Genomic DNA, 11,368 nt, shown 5'->3' on the forward strand with positions numbered 1-11,368 from the left:
CAAAACATCAAAACATTTCAATGACATCTTAAAATCATATATAAGAAACAAATCATACATCAAAACATTTCAATGACATCTTAAAGTCATTTGTTTACACTTGTCTGCTGAAAGGTTATACAGCCCTTATTATACATACCACAAGTTAAAAACACAACTACAATGCTTATATACGACTTTGATAAAAAAAAAAAAAAAACTCTCAAATTGAAGCTACATGAGATCTGACCCAATGATCCAACTCCTTGACTCCAACAACCTAACATTATAACACCATAACATCGCTACCTTGACGATCCAGATATACAAACGTACACAAACCAAGTTATTAGAACAAGGCACCCAACAAGATACATATTAGCAAATTTAAACCCTAAAAGAGTATCAATAAAAAAAAAGCATGCTTACTCCCAAATGAGACTTGAGTGTGCCTGAACGTCTATAGCATCTTCGAGAAACAATACCCGCGATCAACCTATTATACATAGCAGATATTACTGCCAAAATAACATTTATTACTTCATTTGGCTTTTATTACTATACACAAATGGTGAACAACCACTCTGAACCATTTACTTATTATTAATAATTATATGAAAAGAGTATAATTGTAAAAGAGCAAATGATTTTTCTCTCTAATTAATTATTTTTCCTGCTTTCTTGTCCTATCACTTTTCCTCGTAGCATACACATGTTTATAATATATACAGATGCATAACCATGATACGTCAAAGTCATGTTAAAACCATAGATAAATATACAAATAAATTAATGTTTCAGAGTGGTACGTCATGGTTGTGTGTTGAACATCCGGTTTATATAGAAATATTGTCACAAATGTGTACGATTATGGGAACGACTACGGCAATAAATACAGTTGAAAATAACACGTACCTCAATCATGTCTACAGGCATTTACAAGATAGATAGATAGATAGATGTAGCTGTCAGAGTCATAAAGCACATAACTTTTATATTTTCATGTTCATATCAGGATTAAGAAGCTCTTCATACATCAACTGCAAGATGACAGGTAAACCATTTTCAACAATCCTTTTCTTTTTCATCATTAAGACAGATTTTATCATCATAAAAATGTAATAAACATTAAACACATACCGATGTTTGGTTAAGTGCAAGCTTCATCTTTCTATATTCTTCTTGAGCTCGTTTCGATCTAAACATGGCTTGGACCCGAACAACCGATCTTTCCACTCGCTCTTCCGCTTGTTTTCTACTCGCGTTGAAGAAACTTTCCACCTCAGTGTTCTCGTGTTCATCTGGAACCACTTGAAGACCTCTAAATCCTTTGCGTTTTTTAAGCCAACGAAGAACCGCCTTCTCCAACACTCCTACTGACCATACTATTTTCTTGTACTGCCTTCTTACTTGAAACCCACGGAAAAATGCCTGCGTAAACAAGAGGAGCCGCTTGTTAGCTACTCGAAATCGGATTGCTAAAAGTTTAAACTGAGCCGAGCTTAAACTCGCCCGAACTCGAGCCTAAGTTGGAGCTCATTTAATAAACGAGCTCCAGCCCAAGCTTCATATATCCCTGAACAGGCTAGCAATAGAATAATTTTAAAAGAGCCAAGTCAAATTGGGCTCGGGCTGGGCTTTAAAATAGGTAGCTCATTTATTTTTATAAAAGTTTTAAGTTGTGTATTTTTTACACATATTTATGATATATATAAAAGAAAAAAAATAATATTATTGACATACATAATGCAGAATTTATTATTTTTATCCATCAAAATTTGGGTTATCATTTTGGATTATAATTCAAACGGGCCAAACGAGCGAGCCAATGGGCCAGCAGCCAGCTAGCTTGCAAGCCAACGAGTGAGTTTAACTTGGCTTAGGCTTGGCTCCTTTACATATGAACCAATTTGGAGCGAGCGTTTTGAACAACCCTGGCTCACGAGCCTAAACAAGCTAGGTCATCATATTATAAAACATTTTGTATATTTTATAATAGTTACTTACATAATAAATATTGTTGTACACAAAGTTATGATTACACATATATGATCAATCAATCAATCAATCATGCCCAGTGAAATCCCACCGACACATATATGATATATTTCTTAAAAAAATTATAATAAAAAATGATTATATTTGTATATAAATAAAATAATTAGATATATAATAAACAAGCCAATCTCAGGTTTTGAAAATTTATTAACAAGTCAAGCTTGAGCTCTCTTAGTTTAGAGCAAAATCCAAAATCTTACTTGAATTTTAATCGCTTGGCGGCGTTTATTAAGATAGTCTTTCCGTATTTGCCAGGTACGAAACCGGTATTGTATACGAGTAGCAGCTGCCATTTTTTTCTTGGTTTCGTGCTTACGAAACGCATGTTGAATCCTCATAGCTGCTATTACACACCTTGCTTCATCTTCCGTGTTATCAAACTCCGCCGCTTTCGATCTCATTTTAAACGACTGCTCAAGGAACGCAGCCTGTATGCGGGCGGCAGCATCAGCTGCCCGCCTATAAGCCGCCAGGGTATCCTTCAAACATTGCTCCTCTTCAGTTATGCTGGTCCCGGGCCCACTTGTAACAGAATCATCATCAGTCGGGATTGTACTTTGTAACGAGCCGCTTACATTTCCAGCTAATGTCATGGCTTCAAAATGAGCTAATAATGCTTTTTCTGCAAGGAATGCAGCTAGCCCCTCGTACCCGCTCTTGGATGCCAGGTCAGCAGGGGTGCATCCACCAAGATTTTCTGAAGTGGGGTCTGTTACCAGATTTGGGTTCGCGCCTGCGGTTAGAAGAGACGCCACACATTTTTGCCTGCAAGTGGAGATCTAATCAAAATTTGAATATATATATACTGATGACATATTTAAGTTTAATAAAATATGACTGTATATTTATGTTTTTTTCGAACTGTACAATGTATATTCATTCACTAAACAATATGCTTTCTTCTGAGAAGTTATTATTAAAATTTATAAGCAAATAAATTACACATCTTGATATAATATAAAAGAAAAATATAGTATTTTTAACTTGCACATAATGCATATTAATAAACTACAAAATTTATAATTTACATATATTAAAATTTGGGTTATAATTTATATATAATGGTCGGGTTTGTCGATGAGCCAACCTTAACACGCACACACTTAAAATCATGTAACCCGAGCACGGCCGTTTAACCAATTTATCTAGACGTGTCAAACTGGTTGGCAGGTATAAGGCTGTGAACATGTTAATCAAATTGGTGGGGTGTAAAAAGTGGGTTAATCAAGTTAGTGGGTTGATGTGATTAACTAAACATGTTAAACAGCTCAACCCAAACACACCCCTTGTGAACGAGCACGTCAACTCAAACATAACCCGTTTGCTTATTAAATAGGTTAGATATGAAGCTTTACCTTCCATAGTGAGCAGCCCAATGAAGAGCGGTCCAGCCAAACTTATCACGATAATCAATCGACAAACCCGACCATGAATATGGGAATATAGCCCAAGTGTAATCCAATATAGCACACAAATGAATCACGCCTTGACCTTCCTCATCATGACCCGGACTCTTACTTCCTTCCAATATACTCTCCAAAAGCCATTCAAGCATTCGGTTCTGTATAACAAGCTCCAACAAACTATTTTTAGCTGACTGAAAAGATAACTTTTTTCCATTCATTGAGCTTATCAGCAAATCCCAACTTTCAACAATGGATTTGGTTTTATGAGCAAATATTTTGGCTTCCTTCAAAGCCTTTGGCGGCACTTTATTAGATAAGATGTTAATGCTCTTAGAGGTTGAAAAGAGCAAATGGGCCAGCCTCATTTTCACTTGGAAGTCTTCCCAGTCTGATTTTTCCTCGGATGAGACTGTTACGCTTAACATAGGTGGGGCGCGGTATTCGAACGCGATGACTTGGCTTATGGGTTTGTGCCCATCATTACTGATGAAAAGATTGACTATTCCTGGGCTGTGAGGGGAGACATAACACCGGAATACGCCAGGTTGGACGACTTCAACGGGAATGCAAATATCGCCACATACGCACAACAGACTGGTGTTTGGTAATTGTTTATAATTTTCGTGAAATACTCCAATGATTAAAACCTGCAGAAAACATATGATATTAAGTTGGCGAATAGACCCTTTCGCTGTAAAATTCAAATGTTGACTTTTTTAAATTGATACTAGATGCATGACTTAAAGAAGATGTTCAAAGCTAGAGTTGGAAAATGAGTGGGTCAAACATGTTGGGTAACGAACAAAACAGGTAACAACATTTTGAAGCGGATTAAAATGGCCCATGTTGGGTTGAAGTGCTGAACTGAAACCCTCTTTGTTCAAAAGACAATTTTTTATACATATTCAGTGTGCTGAATATGCTTAAGATATTCATATTATTTTGATAATAACCTAAATGTTTAAATAAGAGAATTTTAAATGGTTTTATCATTTAAAATTACACTCTGGTTGACTTCAGCCTGTTTGACTGAATTGACTTGTTCCGGTCACAAGTAAATGGACCAATCTAGTCATAACTGAATAGGGTTGTTCAAAAACCTTGTGGCCCGCTGTAAAAAGGCTTGCTTGAAATCGGCTTGTTTGTAAACGAGACAAGAGCCGACTCCATTTGTAAACGAGCTGATCCAGAGCCAAGGTAAGCTGGGCTTGTTGGCCTGCTCGTTAGGCTCGTTTAACTGGCCCATTGGCTCGTTTAAAAAAGCCCAAATGTTAATATATATATATATATATATATATATATATATATATATTAAAACCCAAATGTATAAGCAAATTTTTTAACATAAACCAATTATAAATTTGGTAGGTTAATGATTATCTATTATGTGTATGTTAAAAATATTAATATGTGTAAAAATATAAAACTAATTAAAAATAATTAAAAGAGTTGGATCGATGAGCCACGAGCAGGCTCGAGCTTTTTACAAGCCGAGCTCGAGCTCAACATTTCAGCTCGTTACAATAAACGAGCCCAACATGGCTTGAATTGGCTTGGCTCATTTACAGCCCTATAACTGAAAAGTGGTATATCTTTATATGGTTATAAAATCAACCTTCGTTTCTTCACTTGATGAGGCCCATGAAGGTGAAACTTCAGTTATATTAAATATTTGTTGATTATAACTCGTTGAAACAGTCGGTTGTGTTGTCAGAACATGATCATCTAGCACAGGAGTTTCAGTCAAGGTGTAGTTCATCCACCTTCCAAAACTATCTTGATTTTTCAATCCATCATTCACAATATCAATAGTCGCGCCAGCATTCACATCTTTGGGGCCCACCTGTAACAGAATAAAAAGAATGACATTATATCACAAACATGTGAAGATCTATCTATCTTCTCCAAACTCTACTTACAGTATCTATAAATCCATTTAGTCCATATTGATCATCTTGATCGAAGTATGATATGTTTCCTGCAATTGAAAAGTTTAATCAAATTCACTTGTTTAATGAATTATCTTGCAAATTGTAACTAAATGAAGTTAATTACCTCTTTCGGGCGTGATTAACTTGATGGAGCCATCCGGGACTACAAGCTCGTCCCATTCGAGTGTGTTGATTTCATGAAGTCTCATCTCATGGTTTATTATAGTCTCATTAGGCTCTGCAGAATCACAAGAAAATATATATATATATATATATATATAAAACTTTAAAAACTAATTATATAGAATAATAATAAAATTCGGTTACTACTTCAAGATTTTATCTCAAAAAAAGAGTATTTCAACCAACAGTAACAAAGTTTCTTAAGCTCTCCAACACTCTAGCTTTTTTCTAACTATAAAAACCACTGAAGTTTCAATATTGTTCCATTGTAGTGAATGTTTGTACACATATTAATTTTTTTTTAATGAAATGACCTAAATATAGGGGTGTCAATGAGGTACTCGAGATTTGCTCGTAATGAACTGATCTCTAGCCTAAAAATAAGCTTGTTTAATAACCAAGCCCGAGCCTAAGCTTAAGATGGCTCGCGAGCCTAAACAAGCCTAATATCTATACAACTTTTATTTAATATATACTTGTATAATAATTACTATTGTGTGATTTGTGTATAAATTATAATAAAAATAACTAAATGATAAAACATCATGTTATATACAAAACTTATAATTAAAATATATATGATATATATTATGTTTTATATATAAAAGCTATAATTAAAATATAGATAAAAAATATAATTATAAGCGAACATAATATAATTAATGAATGATAAACGAGCCGAGCTCGCAGCTCGTTTGCACCCCTACGTAAATGGAACATGTGTGAAACTTGGTAACCATTTAGCAAGTATTTTATTTTCAAGTTTGACCTGAAGTGGTAGGTAATTGTGATGAAATACAAAGCCACAACATAATAACCCAGTTTCATAAATGTTCCATTTAGGTCAGTCAGTTAAATAATTATGAGAAATTTCAGAACAATGAAACTTGAATGGTTTTTGTAGTCAGAAACAAGAATGACTTTACTGGAACAATATTAAAAGTTTTATTATCTTAATAATTTTATCTCGTTTTAAAAATCTGAACTTTTTGGAAATCTTAATCAGTAAATAAACATACTTACGTGCATAATAAGCTTGATCAACACCATCATTTTCTTCTGACAAATTCCATGAAGTAGGTGGGTGCTCTGAACTAGAATTCGAGTCAATAGTCGGGGAGCTCAACTGCACAATAAGTTCTGTTATTCTAAAGAACCGAGTATATAAAACAAGTCTACTAATATTAAAAGATTTGTACAGCAGATCAACCTCTTGTGTGTCACGATAATGAACAAGAACAATATGTTCCAGTTTCCTGTAACACAATTGGAATAAAAGACAAAACAATGTTACAATATCTGTTAATATGGGGAAAGAAATAGAGTTATCTTTAATAAGATACGTACTTATCAAGAAGCCAGTAACATCTGCGAACAAAGGTTGACTGGTCTTCACCATGAGCATAATACACATGGATCCTTTCATCATCACCAACCTATATACAACAATAAGGTAGAAATGTTATATTATAAGTTTATAACTTAACTCGCTAATATCTGCATATGCAGTTAAATAGTGTAAACTTACTTTCAAGTGTTCATGAGCTTCTTTGACAGTTCTTCCATCTTTTTTCTTTTTCCAATTATGTCCATCCCTTCGGAAATTTCTGAGCATTTTTCGGTCAAATAAGACGATTGTGCCACCTATTTAATGCAAAATGACACATGCTGGGAATATAATTTCAACATTTAACAAAAATTTGATGATGAACTTTAAACATGTACAATATAAGTTTACAAAGCAAGCCGAGCGGCTTGGTCGTTTAGCTTAACTAGCTGAAATGTTGGACTTGGGCTCGGCTCTGCAAAAGCTCAAGCCAGCTCGTTAGTCATCGAGGCAGCTAGCTTGTTTATTTTGAATTGTTTTAACTTTAATATTTTGTATCTATTACAAATATATATGAAAGATAAAAATAAATTTTGTAACACGGATATCTTATAAACTAAAGAACGTAAAATTCATATATAAATTTGAGTTAAAACTTTGAATTACCATTTATATATCTATTAAAATTTAGGCTTTACCTCTAAGTGAACCAAACTAGAATTCAAAATATTAATAGAATTTTCAATATCTTTTTGTTCTTTTCATTAAAAGTTGCCATACGGCATTAAGTTAAAAATATATACATATAAATACACATGTGCGTGTGTGTGTATTTGGGTTTTAATTTAAAAGAGCCAACAAGGCAAGGTAACGAGCGAGTCATGAGCCGACCTATGCTTGGGGGGCTGGCTCATTTCCAAACAAGCCCATTTCGAGCAAGCCACGAGGTTTTTGAACAACCCTAGTCCATGCCACATGACATTGAAGTTTGAGCCCAATTTAACTGAGGAAAATAACCTTAAAAATTGGAAAACAGAGGTTGGAATAAGATTTACTTTTTGGCAAATTGACAGGCTTCACATAAACGTTGAAATGCTTGTAGTTACACAGAATTGCATGTATCTCATTCGGTCTGAGCCATCTCGTCTTAGCTTCCTCAAACATGGTGGGCACATCTAAATCTTTTCATAGCCAAAAAAAGAAATATTCTTAGAAGAGTTTAAAGTTAAAAGTATGATGAAAATCAAGAAAAAAACAAAAAAAGTTATATCACCAAAGAAATGCATATGTATGTGCTTCACTAGTTAACTTTAACTATGACTTAACATTTAAAAATTTTGAAATAGTAGAATGTGTGAATTTGTTTTATTTTATGCCAATTTATTTTAAAGGAAGGGAGATTGAGATGGTTTGGGCATGTGAAGAGGAGACCGACAACAGGGCCACTTAGAGTAGTGGAAGCCTTCATTGTGGAAGGAAAGAGGAGTATAGGCAGGCCTAAATTGACTTGGGATGAGAGAATTAGACATGACTTGACAGAGTTGCACCTCTCTGAGGACATGGTCCAGGATAGAGATTCGTGGAGACGTAGGATTAAGGTTAGCGACTTCTAGGGGAAGGTACCTAGTTAGCTTAGCTTTCTATTTAGGGTCTAGTTGGCTAGCCTTACTCCTTGTTGTTTATGAATATATTTTGTTTGATGCTGCTTTTGATACTTATGCCCTATTCTTAATAGGTTACAGATTCCTTGCTTTTTTGGTAGTTTGCTATCTATGTATTGTTAAGTGTCTTTGCTTATAGGATGTATGTTTACTCTGATTACCTGTATGTAGCTTTATGAGCTAGGGGTCTCTCTGGAAGCAGCCTCTCTATTCTCACGGATAGAGGAAAGACTTGCCTACATCCCACCCTCCCCTGACCCTACCGATAGCGTGCTATGCGGTGGGATATACAGGGCTTGATTGATTGATTGAATGATTGATTATGCCCATTTATTTAATTGTAGTTTGACTTATGTCAGATTTATGGGATAAAGTTACACTTGTTATTAACTATATATCTGTATGCTCAACTTATGGTTAAGCATATTCCAAGAGCTAAAATGACTATGCATTTTTAGTTTCTTGATTAATTTCCGCTTCAGTACCGGGGATGGATGATAAGATATTCCAGAAAATCTTGCATGTGAAATCGTACGACCTTTGGCATTTAAAAGTAAATCATTATCTTTCTTTTTTTAAAAAAAAGAATAAGAATTACAAGAGGACACTTAATTTTTGGTTAAAAAGAAAAGAAAATTGCAATAAACCTTATGCTTCCTTTATAAAACTAGAATCATAGAGCTTTAAAAAGATCATATCAACATCCAACTTTAGAAAAAGTTGTAAAAACCACTCAAACTTTGCCAGCATGGTATCCTTTTCGTTGGTCCAGATTACTCTACAATCTACATTATCGATATGGGTCAAGATTAACCAAAATAATCAATACGGGTCAGTCAAGATTACACTTTTTTTAACAGCGTTTGGAATTGTCCCCGTTACCCAAGTAAGCCTTGTTGAGACGTGATGTCAACCATCAAGAAGGAAACCATCACTGTGGGAAAACCCATTGAGTCAGGCTTCAGATATCCCAAACCTTAACCATCACCCCATGCTATTGGACCAAAAGGTCAACGGCGGGTCAAGATTACTCAAAATAACCAATATGGGTCAAGATTATCCTAAACAACCAACCTGAGTCATAATTACCAAAATAACCAACATGGGTCATGATTACCCTTCCTAATAATCAATCAATATGAGTGAATATTACCAAAACAACCAATATCATAATATAAAAACTAGTCAAGATTACCTTATAAACAACCAAGATTGGCTTAAATAAAATAATAAGGGTCAAGACGGGTTGGTGTAAAAATGAAATCATCAAAATTCTCAAGAAACAAAAAAAAAGCATATTATTATATATATTCTAAAAGTTAAACTGACCTTGCATAGTTCTAAAGCCATGAATCTCTGAACCCACAAGCTGTGAAGGTACAGCAAGCTCCATAACCTCAAACAAACAAACAGTACCAAATTCAGTGAAGAAGATATTATTGATCCTGGTATTATCAAGAGGTGAGCTAGCCAGCAATAATTAATTTGAAGAGAAAATAAATACAAGGACCAATAATAATAATAATAAAGCAGAGTGTGGGGCCAGTAAGGCGTCAACTCTGCTGGCTTTTCTAGTTTTGTTTAGACTTGCTTTTGGTGTGAACTCAATTTTGTGTTTTTTATGTGTGAAAAATGTTATATTCGTGGTACTTTGAATCTGTATTCAAAGGTTGCTATCTGTGTTTTAAGTTACAGAAGTTGGCTTACCCACGATCTCATATGCAAAATCCAAACGGTTCAGATAAAACGGATTAAATAACAAAAATTACAACAAAACCTCTTTGTAACCTTCAATCGGATCTTTACGAACATTTTTATAATAAAGACCAAGTTATTCAGGTCATCGGAATCCTAAAACCGCCATCGAAGTCAATTGGTGTTCATGTTGAGTTTTCCAACGAAAAATGTGAGTTTTCCGGCCAAAAACGTTTTTCTTGCAACTCGTAGTTAACAACGTTAAGGTTTTGCTAGTCGCAGACCGTTGTAAACAAATACACCCTTAGTTTAGACTGTTATTTGCCAATAGGGCATAGTTGGATTTATTTAAAACCAATTTTCCAAAGATGATTAATACCTTTGACGAGATAATCTTGGCGCTTAAAGTATGAGTTTAAGTCATATTATGTTTAAAAAGTTAATTCGTATAAATAGATGGTAGGGGATATATAATTAGTGTGTCACGAATTATAATAAAAGATATAGTCAGTCTTGGTTGAGATTAAAATCCGTACTGGTGCTCTTGGACCTGATTTCCAACCGAATTGTCATTTTTATTTTTTCTTCTCTTCTCAAGTTGATTAAATAGCTATATATACACTAGACATGCCATTTTTAACAATCTTTCATTAAATAGTTATATACACACTAGAAATGTCATTTTTAACGATCTTTCTTCCTCTTGTCAAGTTTGTATTTTATTGAATTTTGAATCTCTATATTGAGATGTATATGTTTGCATAGATGCTATCGTATTACGTATTATATTTTTGGTTGATGGCACATGAATCATGATACGATACAGTCTTCTAGTTTTACCATCGAGAAATTTTTATGTGATCATTGTTTGTACTTCATATTCTTAAGTGTAAAGTATTAATGGAATTCTAGTTATTTTGGCTAAAACTGATGAACATTTGAAGACTTAAGGATGGTGACATCAGTAAAAAGTATCCGGATTTCTCACTAGTAAGTTTTAACTTTATAAGTTTATAAGGTGCAACCTCTTATAAAGTTATTTGTAGATGAATAGCACAAAGTTTGCGATCTAGTGTGACATTTAGTTGTATAATGTGCTTTTAAATGAAACAATATAGTTATTTGTTA

The 11,368-nt window shown here is 34.1% G+C and overlaps 1 protein-coding gene across 1 annotated transcript; it reads right to left on the reverse strand.

The window, feature by feature from the left end:
• Window positions 1-244: 244 nt before the first annotated feature.
• Window positions 245-10,005, reverse strand: LOC143535896 (calmodulin-binding transcription activator 6-like). The gene is made up of 14 exons (XM_077030020.1): window positions 9,875-10,005; window positions 7,940-8,065; window positions 7,086-7,201; window positions 6,905-6,993; window positions 6,768-6,813; window positions 6,581-6,683; window positions 5,499-5,612; window positions 5,363-5,421; window positions 5,059-5,286; window positions 3,393-4,090; window positions 2,238-2,802; window positions 1,120-1,410; window positions 895-1,019; window positions 245-497 (listed from the first exon to the last, which is right to left on the reverse strand). The coding sequence occupies exons 1-13, from the start codon at window positions 9,936-9,938 to the stop codon at window positions 972-974; spliced, it is 2,547 nt and encodes an 848-aa protein (XP_076886135.1). The 5' UTR covers window positions 9,939-10,005; the 3' UTR covers window positions 245-497; window positions 895-971.
• Window positions 10,006-11,368: the final 1,363 nt, after the last annotated feature.

This window comes from Bidens hawaiensis, unplaced genomic scaffold (assembly GCF_021521415.1).
Source record: "Bidens hawaiensis isolate Kalapana, Puna unplaced genomic scaffold, B.hawaiensis_p1.1 tig00010699_1, whole genome shotgun sequence".
NCBI classification, from domain to species: domain Eukaryota; kingdom Viridiplantae; phylum Streptophyta; class Magnoliopsida; order Asterales; family Asteraceae; genus Bidens; species Bidens hawaiensis.

Excerpts from the sequence above, each read along its gene's own strand:
- LOC143535896 (XM_077030020.1), bottom strand. The coding sequence starts at position 9,938 with ATGGAGCTTGCTGTACCTTCACAGCTTGTGGGTTCAGAGATTCATGGC. Across the intron at positions 4,091-5,058 it reads CATCAAGTGAAGAAACGAAG|GTTTTAATCATTGGAGTATT; the intron begins GTTGATTTTATA and ends TGTTTTCTGCAG. Across the intron at positions 2,803-3,392 it reads TGGGCTGCTCACTATGGAAG|GCAAAAATGTGTGGCGTCTC; the intron begins GTAAAGCTTCAT and ends CTCCACTTGCAG.